Source organism: Henckelia pumila, chromosome 4 (genome assembly GCF_033568475.1).
Source record: "Henckelia pumila isolate YLH828 chromosome 4, ASM3356847v2, whole genome shotgun sequence".
Lineage (NCBI taxonomy): Eukaryota > Viridiplantae > Streptophyta > Magnoliopsida > Lamiales > Gesneriaceae > Henckelia > Henckelia pumila.
In genome coordinates this window covers 144,021,161-144,043,608 of record NC_133123.1, presented here as the reverse complement: position 1 = coordinate 144,043,608, position 22,448 = coordinate 144,021,161, and the positions used below count along the sequence as shown (strand labels likewise).

Here is a 22,448-nt window from a genome sequence, read left to right as displayed (position 1 = left end):
TTATTATGCTAATATTTTTTGAATGGAAAAATTTTTAAATTAACTTACTCGCGTAATCTAGTTTGATTTTACTAATTAAATTTAACTCACTTGTGCAATCTACTTGTCTTTGGAAAAATTTTGTTTCCTGCAAAATCATTATTGTGAATCTAAAGATCAATATTTTTTCAAAATAATAAAATACAGTTTGCAAAACAGTTATTATAATGTACTTCAATTAAAAATAGAGATACAATTTATTTTTAAAAAATACAATAAAATATTTTTTTCTGACCAAAAAATTAAAAGTTATCATCGTGTATAAATATATATTATATTTATTAATATATATTATTTGTTTATTTATATATATATATATAATAAATAAATAATATGCTAGTATCTAGGAATTAATTATGGAAAGCTATATATTTTAATGAAAAATTCAATGTTTATTATATGCAAAATAAGAGAGGGAAAAAAAAAAGAATATTTTAGCCTCAAGATGAAAGGTAAATTAGTCAAATGATGTGCAAAAAAAATCAAATATAATAAACAATTGCTTTTATCACGCGTGAATTCACAACATTGATTGCAGGGAGTTATGAACAAAATATTTAAAAATTCAAGGACATATTAACTTATTAATTTTTCATAGGAAGTTTTGTAACAATTAAGATTTACACACCCTCCAATTTCCTCATTCCATACATTATAAAGATATAACATTCAATCAATTCGAAAAAAATCCGATCCTCTGTAATAAATGTGATTAACTCTCGAATCATTTATTTCATATAAAAGAATTTGAAAAATGAAAAAAAAAAATTCAATAAATGTGACTGGTTCCATGGATATATTTAGCCTAAGACAAGTATCCTCTAGCGAAACAAGTTGACCAGTAAATGCAATAAAGTTGCGATTTTTTTTCAAGTGATGTGACAATGTTTGGCACAATTAAATTCTTTGAAAAATGAAAAATTGTGCAAATTTTGCAGCGTGATATACAGTGAATGAAGTGATAACATAGCTTGTCACAAACATCACAGACAGCTTCCCTTGTAGCGCTGTTCCTCTCTCCAATAATTTTTCCTTTGACAAACATCAAACTCACTAAGCAAACCCAGTGTGTCATTTCCCCTTTTTAGCTCTTCGTAACCAAACAAAGCACCAAAAGATACAGACTTCATAAAATGTTCTTTCCTCCAACCAACAAAGCTTCTGTCTCCGAATCACACCACCCATTTGTCCATTTTAGATCCTTGTAATCTTGATTGCTCTCATTCTTTATGGATTTTAGTCTGCTGGGATTGGATTGTTTGGAGTGCTCAAACTCTGAAGCTTCTAAAAATGGCAGCTTTGATTCAGAAAATGGAGCCGAGATTAAGAAGAATAAGTTTTGTGGATCTAGATTCTTAAAGCAAGACGGGGTTTTGAATGAAGAAGATTTCAGGGAGTCTAAAATGGCCAAAACTTCTTCTTGTGGTGAGGAAATGCTCAAAATTCCTCTGCAGATATCTAGCGACTGTAATTTCATCGAAGGCCAGCAAATGCTCAGCTTCTCTTCCTCAAACTCACAGAATGCCGCATTTCCTTATTTCCAACATACACCAAGTTCCTTTAGTAAAACATCAGGTTAATTAAAAATTTTGAATCTTTTCTTCGTAATCCACCAAAGTTTTCTGTTCCACTTTTAATGAGCATCCCTTTTGGGAGAGTTTACTTTTAATACGTACACATAGGTTTCTCCATTTGAGGGGTTTTTAGGTGTCTGAGCATCAAAGCTGGAACTAATCTATAAAGGGTAAAGTTTTTGATTTTGTAAGTGTATCTTGATGGGTGTAAAGAGTAGATACTACTGATGCTGTTCTTGTCGGAAGGTTTAGCTACGCGGGATTGGCGGAACTGTGTTACAGGGTGAAATCCCCAATTTTTAACTGTTTCATTCTTGTTCCTATTGCTTTCTTTTGTTCTTCCAAAGATAATTTTTGTGAGTGGTAACAATGTCCCCACCAACAACGTTCAAGATTTGTTGAAAGAACATGTACATCTCTTCCTAAAAAAGTAAAGTTGTCTGGTTCAAAATTTTGAAATCTTTTTTTTTTCCTCAAAGTTCAATATTTTGTAATTGTTTGCTTCAGGCTATGGCTCTACAGGAATTACTGGCGCTAGCATGTATGGGGTACTGTCTGGTGTTAAGGGCCCTTTTACTCCATCACAATGGATGGAGCTAGAACATCAAGCTTTGATCTACAAATATATCATGGCGAATGTTCCTATACCTTCCTATCTTTTGAATCCCATCAGGAAAGCTTTGGAGTTTGCTGGTTTCTCTACCTTTTCTGGGCTGAGATACAATGCTTGTGAGTTACTTTGCCACTTCCAACTTGTTGAAGTATGTTAATTTTGAGTGAGTGTGTGTGTGTGTGTGTGTGTAACGATTTACAGGTTAGTTTCCTTTATTCTACACCATCTCACTTGGCTTTCATATATTGGACTATGTGCTTATACATTGGATATGGACTTGCATTGTATGCTCTCATTTACATTATTGGTGCATTTATTAAAAGCCAGTGCATCGGTTTAGAAAATTTCGGTTGAAGTCTTGAGTTACATGTTGACATAGTCATCGAATATGTTTTACATGGTTTCTTAACAGTGGGATGGGGTGCCTTTCATCTTGGATTCCCCAACACTGATCCTGAGCCTGGAAGATGCCGCAGGACAGATGGAAAGAAATGGCGATGCTCTAGGGATGCAGTTACTGATCAGAAATACTGTGAGCGGCACATGAACAGAGGCCGCCACCGTTCAAGAAAGCCTGTGGAAGGCCAATCTGGCCATTCCGCCTCCGGTATTACTAAGACGAATGCCAAGCCGACACCAATCACTTCCTCTGCTTCGGCGTCTGTGGTGCCTGCCGGTGGTGTATCCAATAACCTTGGTCTCTCACATCGCCAACTCAATAACCAGCAGGTTGATGTATCCAATGCCAACAGGTAAATTATGCAGCATTCTATAGCTCTGCAGTGTGTGTGCTTGATTTTGGGTTGTGGCGAGTAAATCGTTAGAAAGTTTTAAGTTTTGATGCGCTCTGGAACTGAAATAACACTAGACACTGGCATGAAGTATTCCGTAGTGGGCGTTTCTGTCTGTGTTTCTTGTATTTATATTAAACCGCCCTTCATTTGTTTCCTTCTTCAAGTCTTCCAAACATGGATAACGTGGGCGGGGTGTATCAACATATGGCAATTCTCTCCAAGGCGTCTTCAGGAAAAAATCTCCAAGAAAATCATTGCTCCATCTCCAAAAAGCAGAGTGCATATGATGATGAATATTGTCACCGGGAGTTTGGATTAGTAAGTTCTGATTCTTTAATCAACCCTCTAAACAGGAGCTCAACCGGTGTGACTTGCAGAAACTACAGTGATGCCGACGTCAACAACGACAAAGACGACCCACAGCATTCTCTCCGGCAGTTCATGGATGAGTGGCCGAAAAACAAGTTGTCTGAACAACGCTCGGCTGTTCCCTGGCTCGAACCTGATCCACAGCCAGACAGAACACAGCTTTCCATCTCGATCCCAGTCGATACTTCAACCTTCTTGCCTCGATCATCTCCCACAACAAACAAACTTGAAACCTCTCTATTAACTTTATCAAGAGAACATCAAGCAGTCGAAGGAAGCTCGGGTGTTGGCTTGATGCCTGGCGAAAAACACCAAAGGGAAACAAATTGGATCCCGATTTCTTGGGAACCTTCGATTGCAGGTCCCCTGGGAGAGGTTTTGCACAACACAAATAACATCTCGATCGAGTGCAAGAACAATAAAGCACTCAATTTAATGGAGGGCTGGGATAATAGCTCTCATTTGGCATCATCCCCTACCGGAGTTTTGCAGAGGGGCGCATTCGGTTCACTTTCCAACAGCAGTGCCGGGAGTAGTCCACAGGCCGAGACCAACAAAAGCCTCGATGTCGTAAGTCTGAGAGATGGACTCATCGTTCCAGGTGTAACAAATCCGCGTAAACTGTGATGGTTAACTTGTTTCAAAAGTGACCAAGTTTTGGAACAAAGTTTGCATGTAATTTTATTTTTACTTGTTTTTATGGTTTTGTTGTGGGACCTTGATGCGAGGCATTTATTGCCTAATTTAATTTGTGTACTAAATTTGGATCAGTAGGTGTTATTTTAAAGTCACTGGCTAATAAATTAATAATGAATTATGTTCGGTGGATTGACATCAAACATTTTTCTTTAGGTTGGTTGGGAGGAATCATGCTAAGTAGGGACCTTGCTTGCATGGATCGGGTAAAGTTTATTTGGTGGATTTAAAATTCCAGCACCTTTTTAAGGCAAATTTGCCGTTGAGAGTTCTTATTGTAAGTTGAATTTGGTGGTTGGCCGCATCATGTATGAAGTTTCTATTTCCTATAGTTAGTAAATTACTCGATTCAAATATTCTAAAATCTTTTTTGTTTGTTTTTTCCTCTATTATGATAAATACTTAATAGAAAACACTAATTATTTCCTTTTGTAAATTCATATCAATTTTCCAACAGAACTCGTACCCATACATACATACATATCAAAAGGAAGGGTCCTACGGTGATCTTTTTCAATGAGTTGTTACTATTAGCTTGGAAAACTCGACCAATATTCAAGCTATACCACCTGAGAGACTATATTCAGAAAAGATATCATTCGCGCCTGTGGCAATATACGTAATGAGCTAAACAATTTAATGGACCCTGAAAATCTTATTCGAGGGTTCACGAAATCTTTTTTTTTTTTTACTTGCTTTATTATCTGAGTGGCCCAGGTACACTGTTCTACGATAGATATTTCGTAGAAGCATTAATTAAATTCCAGAGCTGATCGAACCAACACATCGGCCCTTTGTCGAATTTGAAATATACGGTTTCCAAGCGGACAAAACGTACAAAACATGTTCGAAAATTATTTTGCATGGGTCGGGTGCATTTCTGTGGCAAATGCAGTTTCATGAGTTAGCAACGTCTATATAATGATTTTGGCATGAAAACATAGAACGGGATATTTGAACACCCATTTACAAGAATAAATCGAAATACTTAACATCAAGTGATATATTAGAGCATATACTCTACAATATATATAAAAAAATCTAGTCAAATCTACTCGAACCGTAAGTACTGATCAAGCCCAAAATAGTTCAATTTCCAAGATACAATTGGGCTAACCACGAAAACTCAGCTCAAATCTGGACAGTGAATAAACAGCAAATATCCGGTTCTATCGTCCCATAGTCATATTATTAAGAAATCTCGGGGTATAAGGCGATGTACTTTATAAAATATTCCAGGCCAGTCAAGTTCTCTGACAAGTGACAAGCACTGAATTTATGCTAGGCCGGAGCAAATCCCACCAGCTACAAGTCTTGAACTCGTCCAATCCAACGATTGAAAAAATGTTATTGAGCTAGGATTCTACACCAAAATTGGAGACCATATATCCGACATAAAATATTCCTTCACATGTTGGAGTATTAAGCAAAGCACCTCAAATTTTTTAAATAAACCAGAACTATAATGCATTAATGCTTATAAATACTGTATAACTATATCAGTTAACTAATAAAACTCGAGCATTGTGTTGGCAGAAATTGACGCCATGGTGAGAAAGAAAAGCGAGACACTTCAGAGTTTAGAGCAGATGATGCAAAGAAATATCTTTTGTTAAAAGGAGAGACATGATACACATTAATAAGGACTTTGGAGGTGTGCGTAACCCTCGTTTCTAGCATCACTTCCGTCAAATCGGGCTTTAAACACCACCAGAAATTGATATGAGGAGTGGCCAAATACACATAGCAAATATAGTATGGTTTGCTATGCTGTTGACAAGACCAACTCCTTCTAATTACAAGTTTTCACCAACAAAAAAAAACTTCAAAAATAATAGAATACGTGATGGTGCGAGGTCGAGGCGGAAATAAAAGCAAGCATACTGAAGATCTTATGAACCAATAAATTAGTCGAACATAACCCCTCTCTTGGTAAGATAAAATAGGTGGCACAAAAGGGAAGGGAACTCAATCATTGTACATGCACAAATGCAATCACCTATACTCAATCCCAGATTCAAATTTCTCGAGCATTTCAATGTAAAATAGTATATAAAAAATTTCAAGTGGAACGATTCATCAAACAAGATACGATTTTTTATTCTGTACAAGGTTCAGGGGAGCATGACTTTAGATTTACAATGGCAATTAACAAGCTTTTTAGGATCTACTCTCATCCCCCATTTTCTCATGTGAATTCTCTTTTGATGGGTTTATTAGGAAGTAGAAACTTTCGAATCTTTACAACTCAACCGATTTATTTGAATAAGCTGTATATCCACAAATTAGAAATATTTTATCCGCACATATTTTTCCTAATTCCTACCAAAACAATGGATTTTGAAAAATCCATTCTCAAAACAAAACCTCCCATCCAAAGGTTTCACTCTCGTTTCCAACGTTTCCAACAGCATTATGTCCATGAATCACCATTCTGAGTGTCAATTATGACGCACAGTAGTAATCAGGGATTCAGGAACAACATAACATGCTGACAAATCATACAGAAAATTCAAGAAATAAACAAAATACATAGAAAACAGATATAAATGGGTGGTAGCTCATATTCTATGGGTGTAAAAGAGTCTGTCAAGCTGTGGCAACAGCATTCAGTACGAGGAATTGTTTATAATCATCGCTACTCACCCTTGTTTACATCTGACATTTAAATCAAAAAACAAAATGAAATCCGAGATATACTAGAAAATTAAATCCCCTGTAAAACAAAAACCGAAATTGGAGAAGCAAGAGGCAGGAATCGAGCATAAAACAAGCTAATACACTTACAGGACGATGTCAGAAGAGAGACGGCGATGAGCTGAATTTATAGAGGGGAGAGTGGCGCTGAGGGCGTATCTCAAAACCCTAACCCTAATTAAAGATCCAAATTTGTATGGACCGTTTTACAAGATCCGTGTACCCATTTGAACTCGGTGCAATAATAATTAAAAGTGTTTTCCAATATAAAATATAAGCCCAAAAATCACAATTGATAATCATTTTCATTGTCAATGTTCAATTATTATTTTCTCAAAAAAAATGTTTAAATATTTATTAATAGTGGATTTAACCTCTTTTGTTTTCATGACGATAGGACGTAATATTGTTTATGTTGGATTATTTTATGCTACATTTGGAGTACTTCTCCCCCCATTATGCGGTCAAATATCAACCATTGAATCATCAAGATATATGTCAATTTTCATAAAAATATATGGGTCTCACGTGATCTAATGGTATTGAAATAGGGGAAAAAACACTCCCGGTGTAGCATAGACTAACCCATGTATGTTGAAGAATTTTCGAACTAATAATACACGAGCTTAGAAATCTAAAACCCTCCTCCATATATCCATCATTCAAAAAAAAATTTACAAACTTAAAAATAACATTTTAGAGGAAAATTATTTTCAATGTAATTTTATTTCACAAAAAATCTATTTAAAAGCTTTACTATATTATAATCAATGTTCTAAAAAGCTTGATTAAGTCTCGCTTAATCAAGCTTTAACTTGAAGCTTCTTTAAAACGCTTCGCTTCGGCCAAAAGCGGTTTGACATATGTTGACCATGTTAAGTGTCATTAAATACGCATAAATGTGATTTTTCTAAAAAAACCAAAATTGATTAATAAAACAAAAATAGATTATAAATTAGCGTTTTTACTAGTGATGAGTGATTGTTAGCAATGTTAGAAATGTATAATATTGTATGACCAAGTGTAGTGATGATGTAAATGCAGAACATATTAAGGGATTTTACAGCTAATGTTTTGAATTAGACCAATTAATTTTACTTTATATTCGATGGCACGGGATATGAAATGAATGATGAAATAAATTAAATAGAATCTCACAAAGAATTAATGCATTACACTTGATTTGTTTGAGATGACTAAAATTATAGTTTAAATTAAAAATATTTTTTACTCTTAAGCTCGCAGTAATCACGCTTAAGCTTAAAAAGCTTGAAGCTTGGCTCCTACGCTTCGATCATACGCTTCACGTTTTTTATAACCTTGATTATAATAGCTAAACTCATTAAATAAACTACTTTTGGTCATTTTAATAGATTTTCAAATTTACCTTTATCATTCTTTCAACGTATTCAATAATTAAGAGGCAAAAAAGTAATTTATCATTCAAAAACTTCTCACCTCCTCTCCTCACTATCCCATCATCTTAATTTATAATTATCACTATCCATTTATCCATTATTCTAATTTATAAATTAATAAATAAATTTAAATTTATATAAATATATTTTGTTCACATGTAACACATGTGTTTCGGTGTAATAGTTTTAATTATATGAGTGTGTATTACCTGCCAAAAAACACGAGTATGTATAGATAATAACAATAGTAAAACGACCTAAGTTAGCAAATGTTTTAATATAATGATTCAAATAGTTTTTTTATGACGTAGGAACACGCAGTCATTACTTTACGGTACGTATTGAGTAAACTCTTGAACTAACGTAATATAACGCAATCGTCTGCAAACCAAGCTAGTCAAGTAAACTGCAATAGACAAGCTTTGTACGACAAACTAGTCCAAAAAAATGTTGGTAAGAGGAATCGAACTCGTGACATATGATCAAATATTTACTTACTCTACTGAATTGAACACTCCTTGTAAGCTTCAAATTTGTTATTTTGGATCATTAGTATTCCGGTGCTTTTTAGCCTTTTTTAACGAATAAATTAAAAAGTAAATATTAAAATTAAAAAATACGAAAAAATATAACGTTTTTTTAAACAAATAGTCACCAAAATGTAATAAGTGCATCAAATTCACAAAAATAAGTGATATTTTCGTAAATAAAAAACATAAAAAAACTCAAAATAGCTGTTATTTTGGTAAATAAAAAAACCCCTAATAACTAAAAAAAAAAAGTGACCACGTAAAATAACTAATTTGTATTATAATTTTAATTTTATTGAAAAAATTAAAATATAATTTAATTTAATCTCAAACTCCACTAGTTCACTGGAAAACCGTCACTAATGGGTGTAAGAGCATCTCCAACCCGCCCACAGGGGTATAGGCGAGTTGGTAAGGCCTGAGGTGACGTGGGAAGAAATTTTCCAGCGTTGCGGGTTCGATCCTCGTGTGGAGCATATTTTTTGCTGAAATATTGTGGGGGGTATGCTCTGGAGATTGGGCCATGTGCTCCCTCCTTCAGGTCTCTGTCACTCGTGCACATCCCTCGATTTACCCTCCGCATGAGCCAATGGGCCTCTGACTCATGTGGAATGGGGTCCCCTTCGGAGTCAACCCTTTTTTATATAAAAAAGAACATCTCCAACCCACCTCTATATTATTCCATTTTAGAGGAAGGTTTACCCTACAACCATCTTCAAATGCACTCCTTATTTTGGAGAGCGCTACATTGATCCTCCATATATGGAGGAGATCACTATACATTGATCCTCCAAAATTGCAAAATGGTCATTTTGTATTTTTATTCCCTTTTTGGTCCATTCCATTTTTATAAAAAAATTTAATTAATTTTAGTGTTCATTTTTTTTAATTTATTCGAAGTGTTTTATTTTATTCATTAATTAATTGTGATTTTGAAATTTATAATAAACACCAAATGGAAATAATGAACAAGATCATGATAAAAAAATTATATGACATAATTTGTGTGTTGTTTGCAATTTAATGACCAAATAAATGCATTATTTTAAAAAATCGAATCGAATAAATTTTAATTATTTTTTGTTTAATAATATAATTCTTAATTATTAATATATTATTATACAATTTATTTGAGGCATATCTAATTAATTCAGGTGAACGATATATTATGTAATATTTAATTATATATATGTGTGTTTGTAAAAGAAAAAAAAAAAGAATATTTGGTAATGTTTAGATGATATGAGTTGGAGAATTTTTTTGAAAATAGAGATTACATATCTCTATTTTAATAAAATAAATGAAGAAAAATATTAAAATAGAGTATATGAGTTGGAGATGGTATAATGAAATATATTTAATAGAAATTTGTTTTGCCTCGGAAAATGTATGGGCGCGAGTGGTCTGTAAGTATGGGCTAGTTTTTCCATTTTAAATTCACAATTCGTTGGTGGTTGGTTATTTAGTTACAATTTACAACTTACAACTTACAACTTACAACTTACGCTTTTCGAATTTGGAGTCCGAAAGATCGGAAGGGATAAAACAATGTTATATGTAGGGCTGACATACCGTATCGAAATATCGAAATTTTGGCATATCGTATCGAAATTTTTTCGATATATAGACATTTTTTTGGTATACCGAATTTTTTTTCGGTATCTATACGGTATCAATATGGATTTTTTTCGTACCAAAGTTTCGGAATTTTACTATCGGTATCGGTATAAATTTTTTTCATACCAATATTTGTAGTAAGATATACCGAAAAACCACCCCTAGTTATATGCAATTCGTAAACTAGTTTAAGTGGAACAATTATTTTTTTTATATATAGGCTTCATGTGATAAAGTGGACTCCAATCATATATTGATTAAAGAATAAAATTTTTGACATAAAAAACAAAATATTTTTATAGATCCGATCGAATAAGATATTAATCTCAGATATCAACTCGCGAGATGACTTTACTCGAGTTTTTATGTTTATTATTATTATTATTATTGTCAATCAACTCGTATTTTAATTTGATTTTTTAGTGTGTCTAACATGCTCTTTTTAAAATTTTAATCGAGATATATGAAATACAGTTACGTGCACGATTCTAGATTTGTTGCTATTTCTCCATTTTGGATTTTCCTTAAAATTTGTTGCCCGCAAATAAAACAAAATCGTGGCCTGCTGGAACAACCATCATCTTCCGGACAAATTTTTTTTTTGATATTGATTATGTGTAGTTTTCATGTTATAATAAAATTATAAAATGATTACAACATGAATTATACACGCAAAATGATTTCTCACGTTTTTGTCACTCCGACTTTTATGATTATATGCATTTATAGTCGATGATTGAGTATGTAGCTAGTATAAGCGTATCATTAAATTCTAATTTTATGAAACCACATGGCCGTATGGTATCAAAAAAAAACACATGGCCGTATAAATAAGAAAACATACCATTGAATTGATATAATTATATACATTTTTTTTTCGCATGCCTTGCTTGACTTTGCAACCCGCAACATAAGGTACGTGATAAATCTCCTAGCTACGAATTTTTCTTCTTTTAATTTTTTTCGATAAAGTTTACAATTGCTATATTTAATTTGAATGCACATCTAGTAAATTTTTTAAATTTACTTTAATCACGATATTATTGTATATGCATATACAATTTCACGAACTCTAACGAATCAAGCAAGTGTAAAGGCATGAGGTGAGTCAACATATACATGTGTGTCGTTTTCTTCCCATATTTTGTGCACACTTTTCCAATGTTCGTGACACGGATATAACAAATCATTATCTTTTCGTTATTTTATTGCACATTATTCATCGGTCGTCATTCAAAACTAATAGTAACAACTAGTGATCAGATAATCATTCTCATTGAATAGACATTAATTATTAATATCTAAATATATTTTATAACCAGACGATAAATTGATGCCTACCTTATAAAAAAAATACACGTATTTCTTTACCAAACATTTACAACTTGGTCGTATTTAATTGTCATCTAGAGATTAATCTTTATTCTCGTTATCTATTGTCAATCCCTTTCTTGGAAAGTTATAAAGCCACCACTTCACGTTTTATTTGCGTGGCCTAAGCTATATTTGCCGTTGAAAAACATAAAGAACATGAACAACATCCAATAAATGTTTTAATTTTTAAAATATTCTTTTATCTATCTTCATTTTTTTCAAGTTTATAAATACTTATACACATCTATTGACATCTAATTAAATCACTCTATCCAAGATGAGCAATAAGGTTCACTCGCAAGGAAACGTACCCTTCTCGTGGGAGTACAAGCCCGGGGAGAGCAAGGTAGCGCCACAAGATCGCCGTGCCGATCATGTCGACCGCCTCGAACCACCGAAGTTGCCGCCACCCCCGCCTTGCCCACCAGAGCATCCGAGGGCTTCCTTTCATGACAGGCCGATCCCTTTGCCACCATGCGCTTTTCCGCAATCGTTTAGAAGCTCGTCCAAAAGGGGTCTGAAAAAGTCCGATGATCCTTTTCTGATCGCATATAAAGAGGTCACTAAGACTAGTGCTGGTACGAATAAAGGTAAGTTTTGGAGTGCAGATAGATCGGTGTTCCGTCGCGAGTACTCTGGATTGAAGAATGTGACCTTCTTTACATGTAAACAATCCTCGTCTGTTCTAACGGAGGATAGTATATTGAAATTACCACATATTCCGAATTCAAGATTGTTAAGACGAGAAGATGATGATTAGAGAATGATTTTCTTTGGTCATATAGTTAAATCAAATTTTCTCAAACGTTGCTGGTTATTTGATCTTTGAATATATATGTGTGTGCGGCAAGGCTTTGTGATTTTTCTTGGCTGATTTAATTTGGGCTATGTTTTTTCGTCATCCACGATCAATGAAATTATGACAAATAATATCAGTGGATTGAGTAATGGTGGAAGATTTTGTATGATCATTCTTCAAATTATGAATAAACGTAATAAATGGTTTGGAAATTTTAAATAAAAATATTAGGAGTTACAAATTAATAGCTATAGTTTAAAATGTATACACTGAAAGATGTTTATTCGAGTGTGTTACACCCAGAAGATCTTCACCATTCATTTGGTGTCGGACTCTCACATTTGTATAGATTTCACATCAAATGAATGATGGATGTTACATCGACTATAGTTAATACTTAATACTGTATAAGCAGAAAAAAAAATTTGGAGTATCGGGTACGGGTACGACACGCAAATACGTGTGTCGGATATGGTCAAACCCGTGTCGTTGATCACTTTCAAGTTTGACCGGTTGGATACGGTCTGGTACGGCATGGGTATGGCCAGGTACGTTTTGGACTAAATTATAAATAATTTAAAGTTTTGAGGGTTCAATTGAAAAATAATAAATTTATAAGGATTTCTTAATAAATGTATTAATTATAATTGGGCTTAAAAATCCCTATCTCAGTCCGTTACTTCTTCATTCTCAAGTCATTACTGCTCGCTCCCAATTTTTTCATTCTTTCTGCTTCTCATCATCGATCATCACCAACACCACTTCTGAACTGTTCCGCCGCACGCCGTCGCCTTAGCTGCCGCACGCCGCCACCTCAGCTGCCCTATTTCTAGGATTTTTAATGCTTTATATATATATATATATATTTATTTTTTAATCCTAACCGTATCCTAGCCGTATCGTATCCTATATTTTCAAAATTTTCAGTATCGCCGTACCCGTATCGTATCCGATCCGATACAAGTACCCGTATCTATGCAACATAGTGTATAAAAATATCCTCACCACATGTATATATATTACATACATATATGACACGCACATATATAAATATATAATTACACCAAATTACCAACTTATTGTGGGCTTCTTAAGATACTTGCCTCCGCATTGGGATGAAGCGCTAGCCAATTTAGACTTGTGTCTGCAGTGTGTAGATTTTTCCAAACAATAAATTTTAAAGGCTCAAAACTACTCATGGGTCATGCATGAGTTCATATGTAATTGCATATTAATTACCTCTGCCGGCTTCTAATATATCGAGTTGCAAATAGAAAGTTCACTTGTCTTCTAGTATTTAAATTTTCCAAACCTTTTAACGCATTATTTCGATCTCTACGATATACATTTGGACATAAGACAACAATATGTTGCTAATTTTGGAGCTAATTAGGAAGAACAAACAAATCATGCATATGGTGTATATGTATATATATATATATATATATATATAGTAGAGTATTCTATATATTGATAAGAAATAGAAAATTATCTTGATCAATTAGTTTTTCAACCTCATCCATAGACCATAGCTTCCCGAAAATCAACCGACGTAGAGTAGATAGATGCCAATGCTTTGTACAAAAAAAGAAGATATACGAAGTTTAGGGCTGAGATACAGAACCAAGATATCGACTTTTCGGAATATCGTATCGAATTTTTTTCGATATATATAAATTTTATAATTTCCCTATTCATCTCTTTTATTACAAAATTGCTTCTTTTTACAAGGTTCCCTTGAACCAATTTCATCCCAATGCCTTCCGTATGATGGCTGCCACTTACGTTCTTTTCAAAGCGAACAACTTAGCCATCACCCCTCTCATCTTTCACTACTATTATGTCTGCCGTTTCACGGAGATGACTTTCTCTTTGAATGCCCGGTTTCTAGATGATACCCCTTCCTCGTGGAAGGGATGGAAAGAAAGATTCTTTTATATTCAACTCCCTGGTGCCCGAACCAGACCTACCCAATTCTTGACAGCCCTTCCTCTTCAACCCGAGCTTCCTAAAAATTATAAGTTGGAGGAACCCTACCTCCGAACCCAAGAGCTAGTGGAAAACCAGAAGTTTCCTTCAGCCCCTCTCCTGGAGGAAAAAAGTTTGAATGACTACGGGCTGGGTTCCCGGGTAACGGATCCGGTTGACTGGATTATTGATGAATATGATGAGTCGGCCCCAGTCCCTGGTATGCTTTACTGTTACCATGTATTTGCTTCTCTTACATGCTATTTCTAATGTACCGATTTTTATCATTTTTGCGCAGCATCCCCAGCCCCGCCTAAGAAGAAAAAATCTCGACTGATGAAGCAGGCCTTTGCTCAGAAACGGGCAGCCGAGAAGGCAGCTGCCCGGGAAAAGGAAGAAGCCAGGGCTGCAGAGGCAGCTAGAAAGACCCGAGTCCTTCAACTAGCGGAGGAACGCAGGGCTCAACAAGCCCTAGGTGAGGAGGCTGCCACTGCAGTTGTCACCCCCGAGGTCTCCGCTCCTGCACCTTCTGTTGTTCCCCTGCCAGTTCCATCTGTGGAGGCAGGGTAGACGAATGATCAGGCTCCTGCCGGTCCCTCCTCTCCTTTGACGCGGAAGAGGAAAGCCATAGAGGAGCCAGAAATGGTCATACTTAGTGACCCAGAAGAGGTGGCTCCTTCCTCTCCCTCTTTCCCCCCGTTGGCCCCCTTTTACCAGGCTGCCCAGGGATCTAGTCCCTTCGGTGCGAGGGAAAATATATTCCAAGCCGGTGCCTCTGGCCGGGGAGTGCGGATGCTGAAGGACCTCTTGACTTCTGCGGAGCAGCTCCACCTTTATAACCAAAACCCGAACATGAAGTATTTCGAGGGCACTAATCGGGTTATATCCGTAAGTTTCCTTCTCCTAGTCTCGAACGTGTTTTGTTTTCTATTTCTAATACATCTGCTTTCAGGGACTACATATGCTGGTGGACAGCTATGAAGACGCGACCAAATTTGGTCGGATTGAGACTGATCGGGCACACGTAGAGGCTGAAAAGTCTCAGGCTGCCACGGAGTTGATCAAAAAACTGGAACAGGACTTGATGATGGCACAACAAAGTCATGATCAAGTGGCGTCTAGTCTCCGTTCAGCCCTGGAGGCAGCCGAGCAAGGTCTTCACTCTGCTCAGCTAGACCGTGCCCGCTCTGAAGCTGATCTAGGGCAGGCTCGAGATGCTCTAGCCACCACTACGGCTGAGTTGAGGGCGGCTGAAAACCGAGCTGCAGAGGCTCAAGCTGAAGCGACCAGTGCGAGGGATAAAGCGAAGAAAGTAGTGTCAGCTCTGGAAACTCGCCTGAAGTCAGAGGAAGAGCTCAAAGCAACTTTCCTATCTTCTGCTGAGTTTCAAGAGGCAGTGGTGGATAGATCGTACACCTTTTTCCAGGTCGGATTTTACAAATGCCGATATCAATTCGAGGAAGCTGGCCTATGGTCTTCTGACAAGAGATATTTTCCCGACTTGGATAAGGCCATCGACTCCCTCCCCGCCACCCAAGGAGCTGAAAATGCGAAGGCTACACCGAGCCAGACAACTGTAGATGCCGGTCCCTCTAATAACCCCGCACTTTGAATTATTATTTGTAATTGGGCCGTAGGAGCCCCTCCTCTCATAATCCGTTGTCAATGTAACTCCTCTGTTCTTGTTATCCATTATTTAATGCCTTATATATATAAATAAAAGAGTAGGTAATGCCAAGGGCTTATATATGCCTTGGGCTTATGATGGTTGCCGGGGCCTGGAACCTCCCGGGCTTATATAATGTCAAGGGCTTATATATGCCTTGGGCTTATGATGGGTGTCAGGGCCTGGAACCTCCCGGGCTTATATAATGCCAAGGGCTTATATATGTCTTGGGCTTATGATGGGTGCCGGGGCCTGGAATCTCCTGGGCTTATATAATGCCAAGGGCTTATATATGCCTTGGGCTTATGATGGGTGCCGGGGTCTGGAACCTCCCGGGCTTATATAATGCCAAGGGCTTATATATGCCTTGGGCTTATGATGGGTGTCGGGGCCTGAAACCTCCCGGGCTTATATAATGCCAATGACTTATATATGCCTTGGGTTTATGATGGGTGCCGGGGCCTAGAACCTCCCGGGCTTATATAATGCCAAGGGCTTATATATGCCTTGGGCTTATGATGGGTGCCGGGGCCTGAAACCTCCCGGGCTTATATAATGCCAAGGGCTTATATATGCCTTGGGCTTATGATGGGTGTCGGGGCCTGGAACCTCCCGGGCTTATATAATGCCAAGGGCTTATATATGCCTTGGGCTTATGATGGGTGCCGGGGCCTGGAACCTCCCGAACTTATATAATGTCAAGGGCTTATATATGCCTTGGGCTTATGATGGGTGCCGGAGCCTAGAACCTCCCGGGCTTATATAATGAAAATCCATCTTTCATGATAAAACTCCTTCATTAATAAAACATTGAATACAAATCATTACACAAAATACTTCTTCAAATGTAAAGCATTCCATGGTCGCTTGAGGGGGCGTCCCTGGCCATCTTGTAGGTACCAAGTATTAGCACCGACTTTTCTGATAAGCTTATATGATCCCTCCCATCGGGCATCTAGTTTCCCTACTTCCCCTGCTGGATTAACTCTTTTCAACACAAATTCTCCTTCTTGGAATTCCCGAGGCCTGACCTTCTGATTATAGGCTCTCATCACCCGAGCTCTGTAGGCCTCCATTCTACGAGCCGCCTTCTCTCTTCGTTCTTCAATGAGATCCAATTCTTGTGCCCGGGCTCCTTCGTCTGTGTCCTCATATGCTTTAATCCAAGCTGAAGGCTGTCCGATCTCTACTGGCAAAATAGCCTCCGACCCATATACCAGGCTAAAAGGTGATTCTTGTGTTGCAGTGTGTGGAGTGGTGCGATAGGCCCATAACACACTCGGGATCTCTTCAAACCAATCTTTCCCCATTCCATGCAATCGCGCCTGTAAAGATCGAACAATAGTACGATTGGTTACCTCTGTTTGGCCATTACTTTGAGGATAGGCGATCGAGGTGAAAACCTGCTTAATGCCCATCTCGGCACACCAGTCTGCCAATTTTTGCCCCTGAAATTGCCTGCCATTATCCGAGACCAGCTTTCTCGGTAGCCCAAATCGACATACTATGCTTTTCCATAAAAACTTCATCACCTCGGCCTCTGTTATTTTCGCCAAAGGCTCTGCCTCCACCCACTTGGAAAAATAATCAACAGCTACCAACAAGAACTTCTTCTGTGCCCGAGCTAGTGGAAAAGGTCCCACTATGTCCAGACCCCATTGATCAAAGGGGCAGGATGCCCATATCGAATTCAAGTTGCTTGCCGGGCTATGCTGTATATTTCCAAACCTCTGACATCCTTCACAAGACCGGGAAATCTTGGATGCGTCTGCTTGCATAGTGGGCCACCAGTATCCTGACAGCAACACCCTTCAGACCAGACTCATAGACCCTCCATGGTTTCCACAACATCCCTCGTGCACTTCCTGCAAGACATATTCGGTTTCTCCTTCCCCCAAACATTTGAGCAAAGGGCCCTGGTAGGAACGCCTATACAGGCTTCCTCCCAAGATAGCAAATCTGGCTGCCTATCTTCGTATGATCCGGGCTCGTCCTTTGTCCTTCGGGAGGTTCCCCTGAGTTAGGTACTTGACAATCGGGGCCTTCCATGTGTTTACTTGGAGGACTGGCTCCCGGGCTTCTATGGCAGCCACCGTTTCTCTTTGCATAAGGAATTCTCTACTATCACCTTCCCCCGCGGCCGCCCTTTTAGCCAAGGCGTCTGCTTCCATATTTTCTTCCCGGGGTATCTGCTCTATACTCCAAGTGTTGAAACTGGCCCCGAGCTCTTCAATCATCTTACAATATTTTGTCAATTTCTCCTCTCGAGTACAGAAGGTTTTGTTTACTTGCTGAACAACCAATTGAGAGTCAGAATAAATTATGATATGACTTACCCCGACATCCCGAGCTCGTTGCATCCCAGCTATCACAGCCTCGTATTCAGCTTCGTTGTTGGAGGCCTGGAAGTCTAGCTTCACGGCTATCTCAATCTTCTCTTAGGCAGGTGAGATCAGGATGATCCCCACACCACTGCCTCCAACACCACTTGCTCCATCTACAAAAACCCTCCATACTTCCTCTTGGCCAAAAACGGCCACCTCTGTCAAAAAATCAGATAAAGCCTGGGCTTTGATGGCCTTACGTGGCTGGTACTCAATATCATATTCTCCTAATTCCACCGACCATTTCACGAGTCTCCCCGAGGCATCTGGATGAGTCATAATGTGCCCCAGGAGGCTATTAGTAAGAACAGTTACCGGGTGAGACAAGAAATAAGGTCTCAATTTTCGGGCCGTTATTACTAGAGCCAAGGCCATCTTCTCAATCTCCGTATATCTAACTTCCGCCCCCTTCAAAGCATGGCTGACGTAGTACACAGGCCTCTGATCTCCCTTTTTCTCTTTTATCAAGACAGTGCTGACCGCCTTTTCTGTAGTGGATAGATATATCCACAATCGTTCCCCTGGTTCCGGCTTAACCAAGATAGGCAAGCTAGCCAGATGCTCCTTCAACTCCTGAAAGGCCTGCTCGCATTGCTCAGTCCAGCCAAACCTCTGGGCTTTACGTAACACTTGGAAAAAATGATAGTTGCGATGAGCTGATCGATCTATAAACCGAGTCAGGGCTGTAATCCAACCAGTTAATCGCTGTACCTCCTTAATAGATATTGGTGAAGACATTTCCCGCAACAGCTTCACTTTTTTAGGGTTGACTTCTATCCCACGTTCAGTGACCATGAACCCCAGAAACTTGCCACTTTTCACCCCAAACATACACTTGGCCGGGTTCAATTTGATCCCATATCGCCGAACTGTCGCAAAGGTTTCCTCCAAGTCGGGTAAGAAACTATCCCAGGTTCTGGACTTCACCAATATATCATCCACATATACCTCCACATTTCGACCCACCTGTTCCCGGAACACTTCGTCCATCATCCGCTGATACGTAGCTCCTGCATTTTTCAAACCAAATGACATCACTACGTAGCAGAAAGTACCTCCCGAGGTGACAAAGCTGACTTTGTCTTGATCTTCCAGGGCTAAAAGAATTTGATGATAGCCCTGGTATGCATCTATGAAGCTCAACAACTCACACCCGGATGTGGAGTCCACCAACTGGTCAATTCGGGGTAAAGGATAGCAATCTTTGGGACAGGCTTTATTTAAATCCCGGAAATCCACACACATTCTCCACTTCCCCGTAGCCTTTGGTACTAGCACTACATTGGACAACCAAGTAGGAAATTGTATTTTCTTGATGTGCCCGGCCCGCAGTAGCTCTTGAACCTGCTTCGCTATCACTTTATCCTTCTCGGCCCCAAAATGCCTCTTCTTTTGTAAGACAGGTCGGGAACCCGGGCTGATGTTTAGTTTGTGTTCTGCCACCTGATATGAAACTCCCACCAAATCACCCTGAGCCCAGGCGAACACATCCTTATTCTGAATGAGGCAGCCTCTCAATGCTTCAACCAATCATGCGTCTAAATCCCGAGCTATTTTAACAGACTTCCCTGTTTGCCCGGGCTCTATCTCTACCTCTTCATACTCGTTTTTAGATTCCTCCACAGAACAGACTTCTCTTCCCCCCAAGGCTCCTTCCTTTCCATTCTGTTTTGCCCTCTTGTAGTCTATCTTCACTGTCTCGGCATAGCATTTTCGGGAGGAAGGCTGATCTCCTCGGACTTCTCCGACCTTATCTCCCACTGGGAATTTGATCTTTTGATGGTAAGCTGAGGCTACGGCTTTGAAAGAGTTCATAGCCGGCCTACCCAAGATGACATTATAGGAAGAAGGTGCTTCCACTAATGTGAATCTTGTCATGATCGTCCTCTTCTCATCTCCTGATCCCAAGGTGATAGGCAGCAACATTTCCCCTTGGGGTTGGACAGTGTGCCCGGCAAAACCATACAAGGCGGTTTTTACCGGGCTCAACTCATAACCCTGCAAATCCATCTGCTCGAATGCTTCTTGAAAAAGGACATTTACTGAGCTTCTCGAGTCAACGAACACCCTTCGAACATCATAATTGGCGATCCGAGCTTGTATAAGCAAGACGTCATTATGTGGTAAGTTTACTCCCTCCAGGTCTTGGGGTCCAAATGTGATGATTGGCCCCGCACCTTGCCTTCCTTCCTCCACCCCTAAACTTTCCCTCCGACTCCAGGCCTTCCTAGCCCGGTTGGAATCTCCATCCGTAGATCCTCCCGATATCATGTTAATGATACCTTTGGCTGGCCCGTCCCCAGATGTTTTGTCTTTTTTTGCATGATCCATTTCTTGTTTCCCTTTTTCCCGAGAGCTGGTGGCATCCCGGGGAGGAATCGATGTCTGTGACCCCCGAAACCAAGGCACGCTTCGGGGCTTTTTTGGGACCGGCCTACCATCTCTAACATAAGGCAGTTGGTGTCTTTGCTGCAGAGTTCGGCACTCACTGGTGTCATGAGTGCACTCTTGATGAAGTGCACAGTACTTCCAGAGCTTCTCCTTAGAAACAGGGGCCTGCGTATCCACCCTTTATTCACACATATGAACAGCCTTATCTCGGGTCCCTCGGTGCGGAGCATACCGGGACAATCGCCCCATGGGATCATGGTTCTCTCTACTTCTTCCTTGTTCCCGGCCTCCCTCCCGCCGGGCCACCTCCTTTTTTTGCCTCTGAGCTTCCTCCATGTTAATGTATTTTTCAGCCCGAGCCAGCAAATCTTCGAAGGTCCGGGGTGCTTTTTTCACTAGTGATTTGAAAAATTCCCCTTCCCGAAGACCTTGAGTGAAAGCCGTGATCTTGGTCTCCTGGGCACAAGTCGGGACTTCTAAAGCAATTTTGTTAAACCTTTTGATATAGGTTCGTAAAGACTCCTCTCCTGACTGCTTTGCTTCAAAAAGGCTATAGGCAGTTTTCCTATACCTTTTGCTACTGCCGAAGTGCTGCAAAAACACTTGCTTGAATTCTGCAAATGATTGAATACTCTGGGGCTCCAACTTCTCAAACCATCTTTGGGCAGAATCCACCAAAGTGGTTAGGAAGACTTTGCATTTGATCTTATCTCCATAGCAATGTAACATGGCTACATTTTCAAACCGAGCCAGGTGCTCCTCTGGGTCTGTGCTCCCATCGTACTCCCGGATTTTTGCCGACTTGTAATTCAGTGGCAAGGGTTCCTCTATCACCTCCTGTGAAAAAGGGCAACCCGGAATTTTGATAGGGCAAGCCATTTGGGAACCCCCTTCCTCCAACTTCTGTACCTTCCTCCTGAGCTCATGCAACTCATCTGCCATGGACGGCTGTATTGAGTGCATCCAAGAGCTTTCTTCTTCTTCTCCTTCTTGAACCTGGGCAGTAGGGTTTGGATTACCCTGATTCCCTTCTTCCTCCACTGTTATGTCCTTTGACTGTGGCTGCTTTGCAGCTATCAACGACTTCCGTACCACATCTTGGACAAATGATTCTAACTGCTCCAAGGGAATGGTAACATTCCGTCCTGGCTGATGGTCTCCAGGTAATGTTTGATCATGAGAAGCCATATCTACGTCTATAGAACAAGCTTTCCAACAGACGGCGCCAATGATGATGGTTGATAAAACCAGGGCCCAGGCTATCAGGGTAGTGATGTGGGCCTGACATGGTGACCGGGCTAATGGAAGTAATATATGAGCTGTCCTTCCTTAATCAAGATGATCTGCACACCAAGGAAGGGAATAAAAAGCACGTTAGTGGGGCGCTGGAGGAGTTTTCGGCGGGGCCACTCCGATGCTTAAGTTAGACTTAGAAATAGAGTGGGCTTTTTAGAGAGATGAGTATAGTGCTTTGGAATTTTAGATGAACATACCTCTACAAATATCTGTGACCAGGTAT

At 39.1% G+C, this 22,448-nt stretch overlaps 2 protein-coding genes and 1 non-coding gene across 4 annotated transcripts; 1 reads left to right on the top strand and 2 right to left on the bottom strand.

Moving 5' to 3' along the window:
- The first annotated feature begins 1,010 nt into the window (after window positions 1-1,010).
- On the top strand, window positions 1,011-4,239 carry LOC140865729 (growth-regulating factor 7-like). 2 transcript variants are annotated; one of them, XM_073270466.1, is made up of 4 exons: window positions 1,011-1,614; window positions 2,121-2,342; window positions 2,639-2,978; window positions 3,374-4,239. In XM_073270466.1, exons 1-4 carry the CDS (start codon window positions 1,269-1,271, stop codon window positions 4,014-4,016), a joined length of 1,551 nt encoding a protein of 516 aa, XP_073126567.1. In that variant the 5' UTR covers window positions 1,011-1,268; the 3' UTR covers window positions 4,017-4,239. The 2 variants fall into 2 exon arrangements, with proteins under 2 accessions (XP_073126567.1, XP_073126566.1); XM_073270465.1 differs by having other exon boundaries at window positions 1,012-1,614; window positions 3,185-4,237.
- A 2,401-nt stretch (window positions 4,240-6,640) lies between these two features.
- LOC140870248 (small nucleolar RNA snoR8a) lies at window positions 6,641-6,730 on the bottom strand. The gene has a single exon (XR_012147218.1). It is a non-coding gene; the product is annotated as a small nucleolar RNA snoR8a (small nucleolar RNA).
- Window positions 6,731-18,121: 11,391 nt separating this feature from the next.
- LOC140861960 (uncharacterized) lies at window positions 18,122-22,117 on the bottom strand. Its single transcript, XM_073264961.1, has 5 exons — window positions 21,162-22,117; window positions 20,132-21,107; window positions 18,671-20,008; window positions 18,491-18,586; window positions 18,122-18,445 (listed from the first exon to the last, which is right to left on the bottom strand). The coding sequence occupies exons 1-5, from the start codon at window positions 22,115-22,117 to the stop codon at window positions 18,122-18,124; spliced, it is 3,690 nt and encodes a 1,229-aa protein (XP_073121062.1).
- Window positions 22,118-22,448: the final 331 nt, after the last annotated feature.